At 34.2% G+C, this 19,135-nt stretch overlaps 2 protein-coding genes across 2 annotated transcripts; both read left to right on the top strand.

Moving 5' to 3' along the window:
* The first annotated feature begins 271 nt into the window (after nt 1-271).
* Nucleotides 272-1,856, top strand: LOC135124037 (WD repeat-containing protein 89). Its single transcript, XM_064048898.1, has 6 exons — nt 272-559; nt 615-844; nt 893-1,074; nt 1,123-1,395; nt 1,445-1,636; nt 1,693-1,856. The coding sequence occupies exons 1-6, from the start codon at nt 357-359 to the stop codon at nt 1,750-1,752; spliced, it is 1,140 nt and encodes a 379-aa protein (XP_063904968.1). The 5' UTR covers nt 272-356; the 3' UTR covers nt 1,753-1,856.
* Nucleotides 1,857-6,019: 4,163 nt separating this feature from the next.
* On the top strand, nt 6,020-17,677 carry LOC135124314 (adenylate cyclase type 10-like). Its single transcript, XM_064049283.1, has 22 exons — nt 6,020-6,125; nt 6,172-6,438; nt 6,486-6,761; nt 6,826-7,209; nt 7,260-7,479; nt 12,687-12,883; nt 12,935-13,169; nt 13,220-13,466; nt 13,518-13,760; nt 13,865-14,139; nt 14,188-14,340; nt 14,387-14,495; nt 14,553-14,820; nt 14,866-15,012; nt 15,062-15,276; nt 15,329-15,536; nt 15,589-16,184; nt 16,232-16,691; nt 16,741-16,906; nt 16,961-17,215; nt 17,268-17,406; nt 17,537-17,677. Exons 1-22 carry the CDS (start codon nt 6,116-6,118, stop codon nt 17,675-17,677), a joined length of 5,211 nt encoding a protein of 1,736 aa, XP_063905353.1. The 5' UTR covers nt 6,020-6,115.
* The last annotated feature ends 1,458 nt before the right edge of the window (nt 17,678-19,135 follow it).

Raw genomic sequence — 19,135 nt, 5'->3', positions numbered from 1 at the left:
TGAACGCTTAGAGTCGTCATTGGCTTGAGCGCACTCTGGTCTGTAAATCAAACAAGTTCTCAGGCGACGAGTTGTAGTGAATCAAGTTTTTTTATTGGCATCGACTATTTAAATTTGGCGCTTGCCTTTGGCGGTTGAGGACTCCAATGTCAATAAGGGTGGTTTTGCAAAATCAGCCTCTATGTCGCTTCTCTATGTTCTCTGGTTAGTGTATTCTATGTTCTGTGATTCTATGGTTAGTGTACAATCAGTTCTATAATACATCGGTGCTCGTGTCATTACAATAAATGATTTTGAGGTTATGTGGAAAACTTGTTGATATCTGTGCAACTGACTGAACCCCCAGAAAACGGCACATGAACACTAATTCTCTGCGAAAGATGCGAGAACTGGAAGTAGAGAATAGCGAAATCTCCGCTGAAGAAACCCAGTCTACTTCAGATGATGATGGTGACACGTGCGATGAAGACGAACTCAGCAAAATTTTCAAAAATTGTAGCCCAATGGCAGAAAAAGTGGTGGCTCCCGATAAATACATTCTACACATCGCTGCAACCTTGTACGTTCCCGTTCTAATTCATAACTACCATAATTATTTTTGTACCTTTGTTTAGGGAAACTAATCCGAACGCAGCGCTAAGTTTGTCCGATAATACATGTGAAGTTTACAATTTGAGCAATAACCAGTTTGCCAAGTTGCACGTCTTTGCAGAACACACAGATGTAATTAGTGAAATTAGATTTTCTAGTGAAAATAGTAATTTACTCTATACAGGTTGTGCTGATGGACGTGTAAGATTGTGGGATTTGCGAACACCACGTGAATGCAGTGTGGAATTCAAAGGTGGTATGAAATTAATACTGTTCCACCCATTTATTAAAGAAATTGTAGATACTACTGTGGGAATTGGCAAATTTGAAGAAATCACGTGTTTCGATGTTTCACCCAATAACATGCTGCTGGCAGCAGGAACAAACTTGTTTGAAGGTGACGCATTCATGTTGTTTTGGGACGTAAGAAAACATTCTCTGTTGGGAGGGTACTGGGAATCACATACAGACGACATAACGCAGGTATTTTTCGCAAAATGGTGAAAACTTAGTCACAATATGTATTTTTAGGTGAAATTTCATCATGATGATCCGAATAAGTTGATATCAGGTTCTGTGGATGGCTTGATAAATTTGTATGATCTCTCACAAAATAATGAAGAAGACGCATTAATAGATTCATTGAATACAGAATCTTCTGTGGAAAAACTCAGGTGGCTACAACACCAAGGAAAAGATATTGTTGGTTGCATAACGCATACCGCAGATGTACAGCTTTGGCGTACTGATGACGCGCAACCGTATTGTCATCTACATAGGGCTGAAATTGCCAAAGCGACCAAAGTAAGTGTTAAAAAACCTTCACACAAGTTGTTTTACTCGAAAATTTCAGAGAAAGTCAGAGGAGCACATTTATGTGGTGGATACTTATGCAACCACCAACAATCTACTTGTTTTGGCTGGTTCGAATTATTGTGATGGGGAGAGTTTTAGGGGATTATCAGTGGCGGGTAAAACAGTAGAGCCAACATTTCGGTTTCTCAATAATATGCAACGAGTACGTGCTTCATGGTTTAATTGTCATGTAAGTTTGAAATATACACAAAAATATATTGATTTTTATTGATTTTTTATTTGTAGACTGATCTTCTACTAAGTGGTGGTGAGAAAGGAATAATTAATGCATGGAAACCAAGTTGATGAAAACGTGTAAAAACAAACGAAAAAATTGACTGAATGTAAAAATAAACTGTTATTGCTTGTAGTATTTATGTATCTTTTAACATTATATTTTTTCAAAATTGTGTGATCTGTTAAAAAATATAACTCCTTTTTTATTATTTTGTTAAAAAGCTTCGTGTTATACGGGGTGTCTGGAAGTCTGGAAGTGGTGAGTCTGGGAAAAATAGTAAAAAAATCCTTTTCACATTTTGGTGGAGTTACAATGATTTTAAAATTGGTTCTTTTGCTACGTTTAACAACTAAACAACACATTCATTATCACAATAACTAGAAATAAAGCTTTTACTTGTAATAACTGAAACACCCCCCCTTAAATTGACATGTAAGAAAAAGCTCGACAAGGAACCGCGCCCTCCGCTTCTACCACGTATTTCGGTGTTATTTAACCACAATTCCATTTAAATATTCAATTTCTATGACTTTAATATTAAACTACAACTGAAAAAGTGACAGTTTCAAAAAAAGCAATAAACAATATTTGAATACGCCATACACTCGTGAAATATTTAAACAGCAAAGATTTCTTATGTGAGATTAAGATTGGGCATCAGAAGCGTCATCGTTTAAATTAAAGGGCGGTTGAGGACTCCTCGACTTATGTTGGCAACAGTGTTCGTTTCTAACTAGGAATAGTTTAGTTTCGACAAATTGACACTAGATTTACCAGAATATTACAAGCTGATTACTGTTTCCTTCACTTTAATTCAGGTCACACGAATTACAGTTCGTCGTCTGAGAACTTGTTTGATCTACAGACCAGAGCGCACTCAGGCCAATGTCGACTCTAAGCGTTCGGAAACGATTTGATTTATAAGCCATGGTCCGTGATCTGATATACATCCTAGCCGGCCTAGACCATAATTTCTTGCTGTTTCAACTTTCGAATTCTCAGTTTTTCGAAATTTTAGTTTGGGGACTTTTCAGTTTACTCCTATTTATTATTTAATTTTTAATTTCTCAATTTTTCAAGTTCTCGGTTTTCAGTTTTTCTCTTCAATTTTACGATTTTTAAATATTTCGATTTTTCAATTTTAGACTTTTATAAACTCTTTATTTGTCGATTTTTCAATTAATTGATTTTTCAGGTTTTTCGGTTTTTCAATTTTTCCATTTTTTCAGGTTTCGATTTTTCAACTTCACTTTTTTGATTTTTCGATTTCTCAATTTTTCAATTTTTTAATTTCTCAGTTTTTCAACATTTCAGTTTTAGGATTTTTCAGTTCACTTATTATTCAATTTTTCGATCTTACGATTACGCAGATTTTTGATTTTTCAATTTTTCGATTCTTAGATTCTCAGTTTTTGGATATTTCAGTTTTGGGATTTTTCAGTTTTTTGATTCGTCAGTTTTTCTTTCATTTTTCAGTTTTTCGATATTTCAGTTTTGGGATTTTTCAATATTTCTGTTCTTCGACTTTCCATTTTTGACTTCTGGATTTTTCGATGTGTCGACTTTTTACTTTTTCGATTTTGAAATTTTAGATTTCTCAATTTTTTTGAATTTTAATTTTTCAATATTTAAAATTTTAGATTTTTCTATTTCTCGATTTTTCATTTTAGCTCTTCCATATTTCAATTTTTCAAATGTTTCGATTTCTTAATCTTTCGATTTTTCGACTTTCCGGTTTTAGATTTTCTGTTTTTCAATTGTCGTTTTTTCAAATTTTCGATTTTTCAATTTTTCAAATTTGACATTTATAAACTGTTAATTTTTCGATTTTTCAATTAATCGATGTTTTGATTTTCCCATTTCTTGACTTTCGAGGGTTTCGATATTCCAGTTCAATTCTTTAATTTTTCGATTTTTCAAGTTTTTGATTTTTCATTTTTTAGTTTTTTTAAGGTTTCGATTTTTCGACTTCACTTTATGGATTTTTCGATTGCTCAATTTTTTGACTTTTTAGGTTCTCAGTTTTTGGATATTTCAGTTTTCGGATTTTTCAGGTTTTCCCATTTTTCAGTTTTTCTTTTATTTTTCAGTTTGTCGATATCGCAGTTTTGGTATTTTTCAATATTTTGATTCTTCCACTTTTCAATTTTTGACTCCTGGATTTTTCGATATGTTATAATTTTTTGAGTTTTCAGGTTTTTGATTTTTCAATTTTTCGATTTTTTAAGGTTTCTATTTTTCGACTTCATTTTTTTGATTTTTCGATTTTTCAGTTTTTAGATATTTTAGTTTTAGGATTTTTCAATATTTCAATTCTTCGGTTTTTCTATTTTTGACTTCTGGATTTTTCGATGTGTTTTACTTTTTCGATTTTTCAATTTTTGGATTTTCAAATTTTAGATTGTTCAATCTTTTGATATTTTAGTTTTTCAATATTTCTTAGTCTTTCGATTTTTCGACTTCCTGGTTTTAGATGTTCTGTTTTTCAATTTTTCGATTTGTTAATTTTTCATTCCCGATTTATCGAGATTTGATTGTTCAGGTTTTCGATTTATCAGTTTTACAATTTTTTATTTTGGCCTATTTCGGTTTCTCATTTTTTCCAGTTTTCCATTTTTTCGTTTTTTTTATTATTCCGCTTTTCCAATTTTTCAACTTTTAACTTTTTGTTTGTCGATTTCTCTATTTTTCAATTTTTCGACTTCATCACTTTTCAATTTCTCGTTCTTTTGATCATTCAATCTCTCAATTTTTTAATTTTTCGAATTTTAAGTTTTTTGATTTCTCGATTTATCGAGATTTGGATTTTCCGATATTTTGATTGTCAATTTATAAATCGTTCAATTTTTAACTTTTCGATTTTTCGATTTTGGCCTATTTCGGTTTCTCAATTCTTCGATTTTTCGACTCCATGATTTCTTGATCTTTTGATTTTTCGATTTCTCGGTTTTTCGATTTTCCAGTTTTTCGATGTTTCGATCTTTCAGTTATCCGACTTTTTAAATTTGGGAGTTTCGATTTCTCCATTTTTCGTTATTCGATTTTTAAATTTTAGATTTTTGAATTTTACATTTTTTCGATTTTCTGATGTTTCATTTTTCGATTTTCAGTTCTTCGATATTTCGATTTTTCAATGTTTCGGTTTTACGATTTTTCGATTATTAGATTTCTCGATTTTTCAAATTTTCGATTATTTTAATTTTTCATTTTTTTTTCTCACTGTCAATATCATACAGTGTATTGAAAACAACTACAAAAATTGTCCCTAAAAACATTTAAAAATTCATACAAAATAGAACACAGTGTTTCCAAAACATTTTCCCGAAAAAAAATCCATTAGGTTATTACGATTTCAACAATATTCTTAGTTTAAGACGTTTTGCTAGTATAAAACACAAATAAAGAATTAATTCTTAGTTAAACAAAATATGTAAAATCATCTAAATATGTACCAAAAATATTCACCTAGTCGTTATAAAAACCGACTAAACAACTATTTCCCGCAGAAATTATAGTCTAAACCAACCAAGTTGCTTTTGAACGCTTAGAATCGATAATGGCCTGAGCGCGCTTTGGTCTGTAGATCAAACAAGTTCTCAGGCGACAAGTTGTAGTGAAACCAGTTTTTTTATTGGCATCGACTATTTAAATTTGGCGCTTGCCTTTGGCGGTTGAGGACTCCAATGTCAATAAGGGTGGTTTTGCAAAATCAGATTGTATGTCGCATCTATATTAATCTATACTGAGATGCCGCCAAAGGTACAGCCCTTTGCAGCAAAAAATCGTAAATAGCAATGAACAATCGATCCTGGCATCACCGCACATTTTAGAATTTTTTATTTCGGGATGTAATTTGCCAAATAATATAAAAAATCTTGACGAAGCGGGCCCGTGTTCCAGCGAACACATGGAACACCGGTAGTTACGCCACTGCACTTAAGTATAAGCATCTAGAAATGTTGACGATTAAGCTCGTGTTAGAACCAGTTAATGATTAAAATCCTAACATGAACTGTGAATTTACAAAGAATAAAACAAATTTACACTCGTGTTAACGTCGGTCGAAAATTTACATGTTTCCGATTGGAAAAAACCGCAAGAATTAGTCCGCGCGTTGGGGTAACTGTGGCGTCGATTAATTTTCGTTAAACAAAGGCTTCCTCCCTTTTATTAACTACCAAACCAACTAAACTTAACCTAAATCTAAACGTTTTACAAATACGGAGCACTCGATTCTGATTGGTTGAAATGTGAAACGGTGGTATAAATCAGGAAGTTTTATCGGATCACGTCATCATGTCTTCCTATTATTTTTTTGTTTTATGCCATCTGTCATTTAATATATTTACATTTTTACCATATTTTAGTGCCGATTTTGGCGTTTTTTTTTAAATTGAATAACAGTTTGGCTGAATTAATTGTATTGTGATCATGGAAGGACGTAAGTTAATCTACACAATTAGGTCTTGTGTTAATGGGTGTTGCAGTGAATCATACTGGACAGGAGGAATACATTTGGGCCATGCGTGCAAGCCTATATCGAGAATCTGATGTGGAACTCTGGAAAGACCGAAAACGTCATGATAATTCACGTTCAGCAGTAAACGTAGCATCGCGAACCAAAAGTTTATTGGAGACAACAACTTACCAGACGAAAATTATGGCATCACTGGTCCCAGATGAAGTTATTCATAACGTAGAGGACTATAGTCATAGACAATATGAAGCTTGTTTCCTCTTCGGTGACGTTTCTGGTAGGGATCAGTTTTGTATGACAGTCATAATTTATTTTGCACCCAAGGATTTACCGAGTTATGCGAAAAATACACCAAGACTGGAGTTTCTGGTCCTTCGAGAATGACGCAAGTACTGAACAAGTATTTGGGTGCTATGGTACAAGAAGTGTTGTCTTATAACGGAGACATTTTGAAATTTTCGGGAGACGCATTTTTGGCCGTGTTTAAATCATCAGAGGATACTACCATGCGTGATTCTGTTCATGAAGCTTTAGACTGTGCTTTAGTTATCCAGAAAAGCTATGGATCGTACTTAACGGATGTTAATGTTGTAATTCGAGGTAAAACTATCGTTAGATACAGATCTGAGTCCAGTGCAATCTATAGTTATAATATTTATTGTAGTGAAACTAGCGATCTCTGCTGGTCTGGTAACCTTCGCGTTGATCGGAGAACCAAGCACGTGCCACTACGTGGTAGTAGGGAAGCCCATATGGGACGTTAAAGCTGCTGAACACATCAGCAGCGCCGGCGACATAATAGTAGCCCCAGCTGCCTGGCACTACGTTAATCCTGGCGAATATATCCACAAAGAAATGCCAGACCGTGTTCATATGAAGATTGTGGGCATAGGTCCGAACTGGCGCAGCGTCCAAAAGAACGTCCGTCAGCAAAAAACAAAAGAACAGATGGCAGAGGATGTATTCAGTCTGGAACTGTCAAGTGAAAGCCTGGATCAAATCGAGGAGAAACGGGTTCTAGGAGCCATGGCTGGGGAAGAATTTTCTCGTAGGTCTGCTCTAATTTTTAACGAAGAATTTTATCAAAGGTGTCAACAGTGAGACCAGCTGTGAATTTAGCCGTGAGGCTAAAGATTAGAGAGCTCTTGAGAGGCTTCATCATAGCACCAGTTATGAAGAGCATAGATATGAACGAACCGTTGGAGTACTTGAGCGAAATGCGACAAGCCGTTATTGTTTTCATCAACGTGGTGTCGCATAAAATTAACACTACCGACACGGTTATTCTGGCGGACCGGGCCTACAAAACAGTATGCAGGTTAGAAAATGGATAAGTTGTAAATTATATTACAATATTTTATATGAATCAAATTTTACAAAGTCGTATCTAGATTTTAAACTTGAGGGGTTAAGGCACTCCGGCAGTGGCGTAACTACCGGTGTTCCATGTGTTTGCTGGAACACGGACCCGCTTCGTCAAGGGGCCCGATCCGGTCACACGAAATTTTTTTTATTGGATTTTTTATATTATTTGGCAAATTACATCCCGAAATAAAAAACTCGAAAATGTGCGGTGATGGCAGGATCGATCGTTCATTGCTATTTACGATTTTTTGCTGCAAAGGGCTTGAGCTCTGGCGGCATCTCAGTATAGATTAATATAGATGCGACATACAGTCTGATTTTGCAAAACCACCCTTATTGAGCTTATTGGAGTCCTCAACCGCCAAAGGCAAGCGCCAAATTTAAATAGTCGATGCCAATAAAAAAACTTGTTTCACTACAACTTGTCGCCTGAGAACTTGTTTGACCTACAGTCCAAAGCGCGCTCAGGCCATTATCGATTCTAAGCGTCAGAAGCAACTTGGTTGGTTTAGACTATAATTTCTGCGGGAAATAGTTGTTTAGTCGGTTTTTATAACGACTAGGTGAATATTTTTGGTACATATTTAGATGATTTTACATATTTTGTTTAACTAAGAATTAATTCTTTATTTGTGTTTTATACTAGCAAAACGTCTTAAACTAAGAATATTGTTGAAATCGTAATAACCCAATGGATTTTTTTCGGGAAAATGTTTTGGAAACACTGTGTTCTATTTTGTATGAATTTTTAAATGTTTTTAGTGACAATTTTTGTAGTTGTTTTCAATACACTGTATGTTATTGACAGTGAGAAAAAAAAATGAAAAATTAAAATAATCGAAAATTTGAAAAATCGAGAAATCTAATAATCGAAAAATCGAAACCTTAAAAAATCGTAAAACCGAAACATTGAAAAATCGAAATATCGAAGAACTGAAAATCGAAAAATGAAACATCAGAAAATCGAAACAATGTAAAATTCAAAAATCTAAAATTTAAAAATCGAATAACGAAAAATTGACAAATCGAAACTCCCAAATTTAAAAAGTCGGATAACTGAAAGATCGAAACATCGAAAAACTGGAAAATCGAAAACCTGAACAATCAAATGTCGATAAATCGGGAATGAAAAATTAACAAATCGAAAAATTGAAAAAAAGAACATAGACTTCCTGGTTAGTCGAAAAATCGAAAGACTAAGAAATATTGAAAAACTAAAATATCAAAAGATTGAACAATCTAAAATTTGAAACTCCAAAATTGAAAAATCGAAAAAGTAAAACGCATCGAAAAGTCCACAAGTCAAAAATAGAAAAACCGAAGAATTGAAATATTGAAAAATCCCAAAACTGAAATATCTAAAAACTGAAAAATCGAAAAATCAAAAAAATGAAGTCGAAAAATAGAAACCTTAAAAAATCGAAAAATTGAAAAATCAAAAACCTGAAAAATTAAAAAATTAAAGAATTGAAGAACAGAAAAATCGAAACACTCGAAGGTCAAGAAATGGGAAAATCAAAACATCGATTAATTGAAAAATCTAAAAATTGGGAGTTTATAAAAGTCAAATTTGAAAAATTAAAAAATCGAAAATTTGACAAAATGACATGTGAAAAACAGAAAATCTAAAACCGCGAATTCGAAAAATCAAAAGATTAAGAAATCGAAACATTTGAAAAATTCGAAAAGTTGAAAAATTGAAATATCGAAGAACTGAAATGAAAAATCGAGAAATCGAAAAATCTAAAATTTTAAAAATTAAAAAATTTAAAATTTAAAAATCGGAAAATTGAAAAATCGAAAAAGTAAAAAAGTCGACACATCGAAAAATCCAGGAGTCAAAAATTGAAAAGTGGAAGAATCAAAATATTGAAAAATACCAAAACTGCGATATCGACAAACTGAAAAATGAGAAAACCTGAAAAATCCGAAAACTGAAATATCCAAAAACTGAGAACCTAAAAAGTCAAAAAATTGAGCAATCGAAAAATCCATGAAGTGAAGTCGAAACCTTAAAAAATCGAAAAATTGAAAGATCAAAAACCTGAAAAATCGAAAAATTAAAGAATTGAAGAACAGGAAAATCGAAACACTCGAATATCAAGAAATGGGAAAATCAAAACATCGATTAATTGAAAAATTGAAAAATTGAGGGTTTATAAAAGTCAAATTTGAAAAATTAAAAAATCGAAAATTTGACAAAATTACAATTGAAAAACAGAAAATCTAAAACCGGGTAGTCGAAAAATCAAAAGATTAAAACGTTTGAAAAATTCGAAAACTTGAAAAATTGAAATATCGCAGAACTGAAATGAAAATTCGAGAAATCGAAAAATCTAGAACTTTAAAAATTAAAAAATCTAAAATTTAAAAATCGAAAAATTGAAAAATCGAAAAAGTAAAAAAATCGACACGTAAAATCCAGGAGTCAAAAATCGAAAAGTCGAAGAATCAAAATATTGAAGAATCCCAAAACTGAGATATCGAAAAACTGAAAAATGGGAAAACCTGAAAAATCCGAAAACGGAAATATCCAAAAACTGAGAACCTAAAAAGTCAAAAAATTGAGCAATCGAAAAATCCATAAAGTGAAGTCGAAAAATCGAAACCTTAAAAAAAATAAAAATGAAAAATCAAAAACTTGAAAAATCGAAAAATTAAAGAATTGAACAGGAATATCGAAACCCTCGATAGTCAAGAAATGGGAAAATCAAAACATCGATTAATTGAAAAATCGAAAAATTAACAGTTTATAAACCCCAAATTTGAAAAATTGAAAAATCGAAAATTTGAAAAAACGACAATTGAAAAACAGAAAATCTAAAACCGGAAAGTCGAAAAATCGAAAGATTAAGAAAACGAAACATTTGAAAAATTGAAATATGGAAGAGCTAAAATGATAAATGGAGAAATAGAAAAATCTAAAATTTTAAATATTGAAAAATTAAAATTAAAAAAAAATGAGAAATCTAAAATTTAAAAATCGAAAAAGTAAAAAGTCGACACATCGAAAAATCCAGAAGTCAAAAATAGAAAGTCGAAGAACAGAAATATTAAAAAATCCCAAAACTGAAATACCGAAAAACTGAAAAATGAAAGAAAAACTGACGAATCAAAAAACTGAAAAATCCCAAAACTGAAATATCCAAAAACTGAGAATCTATAGAATCGAAAAATTGAAAAATCAAAAATCTGCGTAATCGTAAGATCGAAAAATTGAATAATAAGTGAACTGAAAAATCCTAAAACTAAAATGTCGAAAAACTGAGAAATTAAGAAATTGAAAAATTGAGAAATCGAAAAATCAAAAAAGTGAAGTTGAAAAATCGAAACCTGAAAAAATAGAAAAATTGGAAAACCAAAAAACCTGAAAAATCAATTAATTGAAAAATCGACAAATAAAGAGTTTATAAAAGTCTAAAATTGAAAAATCGAAATATTTAAAAATCGTAAAATTGAAGAGAAAAACTGAAAACCGAGAACTTGAAAAATTGAGAAATTAAAAATTAAATAATAAATAGGAGTAAACTGAAAAGTCCCCAAACTAAAATTTCGAAAAACTGAGAATTCGAAAGTTGAAACAGCAAGAAATTATGGTCGGAACCGGTTAGGATGTGTATCAGATCACGATCACGGCTTATAAATCAAATCGTTTCCGAACGCTTAGAGTCGACATTGGCCTGAGTGCACTGTGGTCTTTAGATCAAACAAGTTCTCATACGACGAACTGTAATTCATGTGACCTGAATTACAGTGAAGGAAACAGTAATCAGCTTGTAATATTCTGGTAAATCTAGTGTCAATTTGTCGAAACTAAAACGCGTCGTTAAAAATATTATTACATTTTTTCTAGTTAATTTTATTCCTAGTTAGAAACGAACACTGTTGCCAACATAAGTCGAGGAGTCCTCAACCGTCATTTAATTTAAACTATGACGCTTCTCTATGTTCTCTGATCTCAGTATCATAGTGCTCATTCACAATGGGCATAAAGCATAAGGATTTATGTTTAGTGCTCTATGGTTGTATTCGTCCACAATGAGCATAAGTGCTCATTCACAATGGGCATAAAACCTAAGGATGTCCTAGGCATTATGCTCATTGTGAACGAATAGAAGCATAGAGCACTAAAAAAAAATTCTTATGCATTAATGCTTATGACATCCTTATGCTTTATGCCCATTGTGAATGAGCACATAGACTCAATAAACTCGGGTTTTAGCGACCGGCACCGGGGCCAGAAACACAGCAGCATCTGTTTCTAATAAATCTGTCGCACTGTCGCAATTCCATTGTGGCAAATCTAACACCCCATTAAGTAAATTACCAATCTTTAGCCTACAAAATTATGATTAATTTATGATTCAGGACAACAAAATACTTAAATTTTGTCTTCAGATCTTCAGTGAAACTTTATGCTGTAAGACGTAAAAAAAAATTCAGTTTCAATTGTGTTTTATGAAAACTTTCGTATTTTCAAAACTATTTTAATATTGTGTGTGTGGTGCTTTTTTGGAATAATAAATTATATCTGATGTATGTTACAACTAATTTTTTAAGTAGAAAAAACACTGGACCACTAAATTATTACAGAGTGAGTACCTAGTACCTGCACTAGTTTCAGTGAAATTATCACAACATGTTTCACTTTTCTTACAATAGGTAGTACATCGTTCGCTGGCTTCAGCGGAAAGATCTTTTTCGAAACTAAAAATGACTAAATTTTTTTTAAGTAACACAATGGGCCAATGCAGATTATCTTCACGGGCTTATTATCTCACTTGAAAATCATATTGCCAGAAGCTTAGATGTGTCAAATCTTGTATCAACTTGTGCCCATTGGAAAGCAAGAAAAAAACAATTTTGGGATAAAAAAACGGGCATTTTTATTTCTAATATACATTTTAATTATATGTATTTAGGTAGTTATTATAGGTATTTAGTTTTTTAATTCAGTGTTTCAGGTAGAATGATTTTAATAAAACGTAAGCCCTAATTCAATATACTCATACTTTACTCATTATACTCGTATTTTTAAATAATTTTTATTTCGCTGTTCATTAGGGGCCCCACAGTGTTGTGGAACACAGGCCCGTAGATTTATTGTTACGCCACTGCACTCCGGGTACCAGAATTTCACTCACTAATAAATCATTTCAGAGTTGTCCATCAAATGAACGGCTGTGTCAATAAAGTTTCCTTGTTCGACAAAGATTTAATGTTCGTGGTAATTTTTGGTTTAAGAGGTTTAAAGAACGAACTGGAGTGTCAAGTAGCCTTGCGATGTGCACGAGAATGCCATCAAGCCATCAGTGAATTTGAAAACGTTGCTTCAACGTCCGTTGGAGTCACTACCGGTGATCTAAATTTGTCACGTCGTCACAAATTTCAGACTCATTTATTTCTAGGTAAAACTTATTGCGGGGTTTTTGGGCACACCCTCCGAAGAGAGTATACCGTAATTAGCCTTATAGTAAACAAAGCAGCTCGATTAATGGTGGCTTACAGCGGCAAAGTCACCTGCGACAGAGAGACTTTCCTCCACAGTAAACTAGAAGCGAAACATTTCGTCTTACAAGAACCGAAACCGTTAAAAGGGATCTCTCATCCGGGCCCTGTTTACGAATTTAGAGAACTCGAAGAGTAACGTAGTTCGACAAGTGCGACTAGATAATTTTTGTTTTTGCTTCCAGAGACCACGGTGTACTTCACAGAGTCAACCCACGTCCACTGCTTGGAAGGGCAGAAAATTTAAAAATTTACAAACAATTGTTGGAGAGGTTTCAGTCCACCACAACGGTAGACGAGCAGCAGTACAAAATGCTGCTGATTAGAGGTGAAGCGCGTCAGGGTAAAACGCGACTTCTGGACGAACTCGTCTACATTACGCCAGAAGAAATCTTAATCAGTCGATTTACATTAACGCCAAAGGATCGCAAGGTTGTTATGTCGTTCGAGATGAACGCGTTCGACTTTCATATTTTGCGCTAGGTCCCCTTTCAAACCGTAAGGTTGATCTTTAATCAACCTATGGCGACCACTGTGGACTCTACAATTAAGATAAAACAAGCTAAAATTTTAGAAAAGTTGAGCAACATTAAAAATCCTGACTTACTGTGTGTGTTGAACCAAGTGTTTGGTGTCAACTTTCCAAATTCGCAGCTGTTTATGCAGCTGTCGGAGCAGGAAAAGCTGACGGCCCGGAGAACGGTTATCAACTGGTTGTGTCTCGAGGTATATATTTTACGTCAGAGTTTGCTACCAAAAAGGCACTAACGTCTTAAATACCTTTTGTTTTTGCGGAACAACAGCATTAAAACTGAAATTAAATTTTGTAGTGTTTTCCCACACTGTGGGTCGTTGCTATCGACAACTGTGACTACATAGATGAAGAATCGTGGCACATTTTTGACATTTTTTTTGAAATACGGACCCTTTTTATTGTTGCGACAGCCAGTCGCGATAAGCTTGCACATGCTGAAATTTGCGAAAAAGTGTTAAGTGACGATCCTCGAATTAAGACGATCTACCTCAAACCGGTCGAAAAATGGTACTTGGGAGCCCTCGCTTGTCAAATTTTGGACGTTTATGCGATTTCTCCAGAACTAGAAAAGTCAACATTTTGTATAAAAATTGCTTCTTATTTCCGTTTTATTTACAGTGCTATTCAAGTTAAAAGTAATGGAAATCCTGGATGGATAGAAAGCTTCTTAATCAGTCTGATTCAGGACGAAGGATTGTACATCCTTCAAGCTCATATGAGTTATATTACTGATCTTGGACTGGTGGCGCCTCCGCTTTATTTAATGGCTAGGTACTTTAGTTACTGTTGTATTTAAATCCTTAACGGGAATCCACAGGTTAACCGAAGAGGAGGCCTTTAAATGGCAACATATAATGGAAGAAAGGAAACGTCCGGGAGAGTCTGAAATCGATCAAAGTTGGCAGAAATACATTGATTGTTGCCGAGTAATCCCAAAAAATCAAAAATCTCTATATCTTGTTGTATCGCCACTTTTCTTTTAGGACAGTTACATGAATGTGTCAATAAGAGAGCTCCTGGAGCACATTTCGTTAGGTGGTAGAATACCCATCTGTGTAATCTCCCCCAATTTCCACGTAGGAGACGAAGAAGCCGAACTTTCTATGGACGCCATGATTTTGAAAACATTCGACTCTTTAAATTTCTTCGAACAGTTGCTGGTTAAATGCAGCGCTATACTGGGACTTCAGTTCCTCAGAGACATGTTGCTATACGTTATGAACGCAACTGACAAACGAAAAACTGCTTTAGGTATATCTTGACATTTGCACTTCTTCACCAACTTGCAATCCGTAGCTGTACAAAAATTGTTTGAAATTCGAGTACTGACCTGCGCGAAGGGTGATTTTCTGGAAGGAACTGGAACTCTTTTCAAAGAGAAGCTTATTCATCCTAATGAAGAAGCAGGGTTACAATGTAGATGCAGAGGTGTTAAAATTGATGGTAAATTGTGGTGTTTTGATGAACACGTTTTATGCAAAAGTTTTCGTAGAGACTTGCTACGATCTTCCTAAATACGCGTCCTGTGGACTTTTGCAGTTTAGATTCCCCCAGTTTCGCGAAATTACTTACAACTTGTTGACGGATAACCAAAAGAAAGAGTTTCATCACAGGGCTATACGGTACCTGGAAAAGGAAACAAGGAAATGTAAAGCTTGCGGAGGTGGTTTTTTCGAGAGGATTTTGGGAGGAGACAGAATCGACAAGGTGACAAAAAGCAATTTCGTCGACTATGTATTTTTATGTATTGTTTTATTAGGACATGGCCCTAACAAAGAAAAAAGTGAAACGAGATGAGGGTTCCTTCGACACGGCTAGTCTTACTGTTAGTCGCACTGATTCTCAATATAGCGGTACTTCAACAACGTACTCACTTGGAAGCGCAACAAAAAGCAGGAGAAGGGTTGCAGAAGACGGAAAATCTGTTGCTTCTTTTGCCAGTGTTAATATCGTTCACGAGAAAAAAAGTGGCTATTTTTATAACGACATACTTTTAATATTTTAAAAACTTCTTTACAGAAAAACGCGAGGCTACTTTTGGATTTGTAATGATAAAAAAACTGAAAGACAGCTACTCTTTAACGAAGACGTTTTCTTCAGAAGATTTTACTGATTGTCAGTGTTTGTTGATTTTGAGCACTACTTATTCACAGTTGATTGAACACTGCATTGGTGCAGGTGATATAAATAAAGTGATTAACGCGATGTTAGAATACTCCTATATCAGTATTACTTTGTGTAATCTCCCTCTGGCTCTACAAATCTTAGAAGAAGCAAAACATATTGTAAACAAAAAAGCTAAAGAGACGGTTGAGCATTCCTGGAAATACTCATTAATTCGTGGCAAAATATACACCCTCATAGGCTATGCACGTTTAGAGTTGGCCCAGTATCAAACAGCTTTTATTAACCTTCATAAATCTTTGGAAGAGTATGGAGTAAATTTCCCAACATCAAGAATCACCAGACACATAAAGACACGCTTGTTTGAATTCAAACAGCTATTTGGTTTCTATTTATTGCCCAATTCTCTGACGAAACGTTTAGATCACTGGGAAACCATTTTTGCTGGTAACCTTGCCGAATCTCTAAGTCATCTATGCAACTTATATTTGGTTGGTGCGAACACTATCTTAAACTGAACCTTAAAAGTTTCTTGTAGATAAAAAACCAATGGAAGAACGCAGAACTGGCGGCTACTTGGTGTCTGTCAAAATCTTTAGAAGCTTATAGTAGCTTCCAGCTGATGACTACAGCTTATGCTAACATGCTGCACATCGCTCAACACTTACGTAGGTGGAATATATGCATTGCGTTAGAAATACACGCTTTGAGGTTGTGCCGCACCAAGAAATCGACCGTTGATGCTGAAGATCTTAAATCTGTAGCTAAACTTTACAGTGCAATATTCTTTTCAAGAATGTTGCGCTCGTCTCTAGATAAAGCCATTCATATGGGCTATACGGTTCTTAGGATTTGCACTTCAGTTCGAGCGGTGAAGATAATTCTTCCCGTGCTACCTCTTTTCCTACACGCTCTTTTAATAGGCAGCCATTTCAGTAACGCACTTTCAATGATGCAAGAACTTGAATATTTTGCCAACGAGGACAGTGACAGCACGGGTTTTTTTCAAAAACATTGTCAACTTCCAAAATTGCTCAGTTGTTTTAGGAAAAGTTTGGTACCTCGCTTTGTGTGTTGGTATACAGCTTGAGACGGGATACTCAGTTATTCCTTACCACATCTGCGAAACATATTATCAAATGGAGGGCGACCGCTGGATAACGATAAGAGATCCCGACGCAAGGAGAAGATTTTACACGGTGATGTGGCTCTGGTAACCCAATTTTTCTTTCATATCACCCGAAGAAAATGTATTTATTTTGAAAAGGTGCGTCCGAAATGAAAAGTGGGAACAAGCTGCAACGTGGTGTTTGAAAACCCAGGACTTCAGGATTATTACCGAAAACGATTCATTGGCTAACAAAGTGACGGCTCTTTATCTACTGGAAGGGATGATTATATTTCTGGTGGCAAAGTTAGATAAACGAAACATTAAAGCAGTTATTAGAGCAGAGACCGACATTGAAATTTTAATCAAAGAACTCCAAAAAGCATCGAAGACGGCGAAATTCATTCTACCAAGGTGACTTTTTTTAACTGAAATAAGTATTTGTTTAGATAAGTGTCTGTTCAAGGCTTTATCATTTAAAAGCATATTACAAGTTTGTTAAATATTTTCACCTCAGGGTAAGCTCTTTGTTGAAAAGACCACACAAACTTGCAACTAAATATGGACATCAGTTGGAAGTATCTTGGTTGGAACATTCGGGGAAAGTAAGTCTTGAAACTACTACTAGCAATAATATAAAATCAGTATATTTATATTAAAATTTCTTGTGGAAACACTTTTGTCTAGTTTTGGTGCACAATTTTACAGTTAATGCTGTTGATGTGTCTTTTTAAGGCATGGCAGCGAACCCTACCACCATTAACCGTCCAAATGTGGAGAGATCATTCTGAAGCTGGAAATCTGCTTGAATTTCAAGAGATTGAAACTGAGCAAAAATTAGTTTTTTTTACTCTTCCTGTTCCGATATACATTTAGAGAAATAAAATCATGTATCTAAACATTCTAACGTTTGGTTGTAGTTTATTATTAAAATATACGTGATATAGTACTTTTTTCACACGACAAAGTTACAACCACTATTTTTAAAACGATAGCTAAGTGAAGTAATATTTTTTCACGTTTATTCACTGGGGTTTCGAAGTTGTGCAGGTTTCCATTTTCCGCCCGTTTGTCCTTTGTTGTCGTCAGAGACCCTTTATGTCTAGTTTTTGAAGTAGTTTGAAAGAATCTCGGGCGCCTATTGCGTCTGGTTTTTGAAGAAGTTTATAAGAAGAATATCCTGTGTCTGGTTTTTGAAGTACATAGTTTGAAAGAATCTCGGGGATCTCTTATGTCCAGTTTTTGAGATAATTTGAAAGAATCTCCAAGACTCCTTTTGTTTTGTTTTTAAAGTCGTTTGAAAGAATCTCAGTGATCTCTTGTGTCTAGTTTTTGAAATAATTTAAAACAACCTCCAGGACCCTTTTCGTTATATTTTTAAGTAGTTTGAAAGAATCTCGGGAATCATTTGTATGTAGTTTTTAAAGTACATAATTTGAGAAAATGTGAGAGACTACTTCTATCTGATTTTTGAAGTAGTTTGAAAAAATCTCAGAGACCCCTTTTGTTTGATTTTTGAAGTCATTTGAAAGAATCTTGAGGATCTCTTGTCTTCTTTTTGAAGTTGCTTGAAATAATCTCGGGTACCCATTGTGTTTTGTTTTTGAAGTCGTTTTAAAGAATCTACGGGATCCCTTGTGTGTGGTTTTTGAGGTAGTTTGAAAGTCTCAGCGACTCCTTTTGTTTTGTTTTTGAAATAGTTTGAAAGAAACTTGGGGATCTCTTATGTCTAGTTTTTGAGATAATTTGAAAGAATCTCCAGTACCTCTTTTGTTATATTTTTGAAGTAGTTTGAAAGAATCTCGGGGATTTTTTGTGTCTAGTTTTTGAAGTAGTTTGAAAGAATCTCGAAGATCTCATATTTCTAGTTTTTGAGATAATTTGAAAGAATCTCCAGGACCACTTTTGTTATATTTTTGATGTAGTTTGAAAGAGTCTCACGGACACCTTTTGTTTTGTTTTCGAAATGGTTTGAAAGAATCTCGATGACCTTTCGTGTCTGGGTTTTGAAGAAATTTGAAAGAATCTCGGGGACCTCTTGTGTCTAGTTTTTGAAGTAGTTTGAAACAATCTCCCGAATCTCCTGTGCCTGGTTTTTGAAGTAGTTTGAAAGAGTCTCGGGGATTCCTTATGTTTTGTTTTTGAAGTAGTTTGAAACAATCTCGGAGATCCCTTTTGTTTGGTATTTGAAGTAGTTTGAAAGAATCTTGGGGATTCCTTGTATTCTTTTTGAAATTGCTTGAAAGAATCCCGGAGACGTCCCGCGTTTTTTTTTTTTTAAGTCGTTTGAAAGAATCTCTGGCATCCCTTGTGTGTGGTTTTTGAAGTAATTTG

Source organism: Zophobas morio, unplaced genomic scaffold, assembly GCF_036711695.1.
Source record: "Zophobas morio isolate AGI-343-1 ecotype UQ-CSIRO unplaced genomic scaffold, CSIRO_AGI_Zmor_V1 ptg000007l, whole genome shotgun sequence".
NCBI classification, from domain to species: domain Eukaryota; kingdom Metazoa; phylum Arthropoda; class Insecta; order Coleoptera; family Tenebrionidae; genus Zophobas; species Zophobas morio.
Note: the sequence above shows the minus strand (reverse complement) of the source record. Positions and strands in the feature narration are given on the sequence as shown.

What these genes read in the sequence shown, in the direction of transcription:
- LOC135124037 (XM_064048898.1), top strand. Translation starts at nt 357, where the DNA reads ATGAACACTAATTCTCTGCGAAAGATGCGAGAACTGGAAGTAGAGAAT. An exon ending in CTACACATCGCTGCAACCTT is followed by an intron (nt 560 to 614) that starts GTACGTTCCCGT and finishes ACCTTTGTTTAG; the next exon opens with GGAAACTAATCCGAACGCAG. An exon ending in ATACAGACGACATAACGCAG is followed by an intron (nt 1,075 to 1,122) that starts GTATTTTTCGCA and finishes ATGTATTTTTAG; the next exon opens with GTGAAATTTCATCATGATGA.
- LOC135124314 (XM_064049283.1), top strand. An exon ending in TGTTAATGTTGTAATTCGAG is followed by an intron (nt 6,762 to 6,825) that starts GTAAAACTATCG and finishes TATTTATTGTAG; the next exon opens with TGAAACTAGCGATCTCTGCT. An exon ending in GGTTGGAACATTCGGGGAAA is followed by an intron (nt 17,407 to 17,536) that starts GTAAGTCTTGAA and finishes TGTCTTTTTAAG; the next exon opens with GCATGGCAGCGAACCCTACC.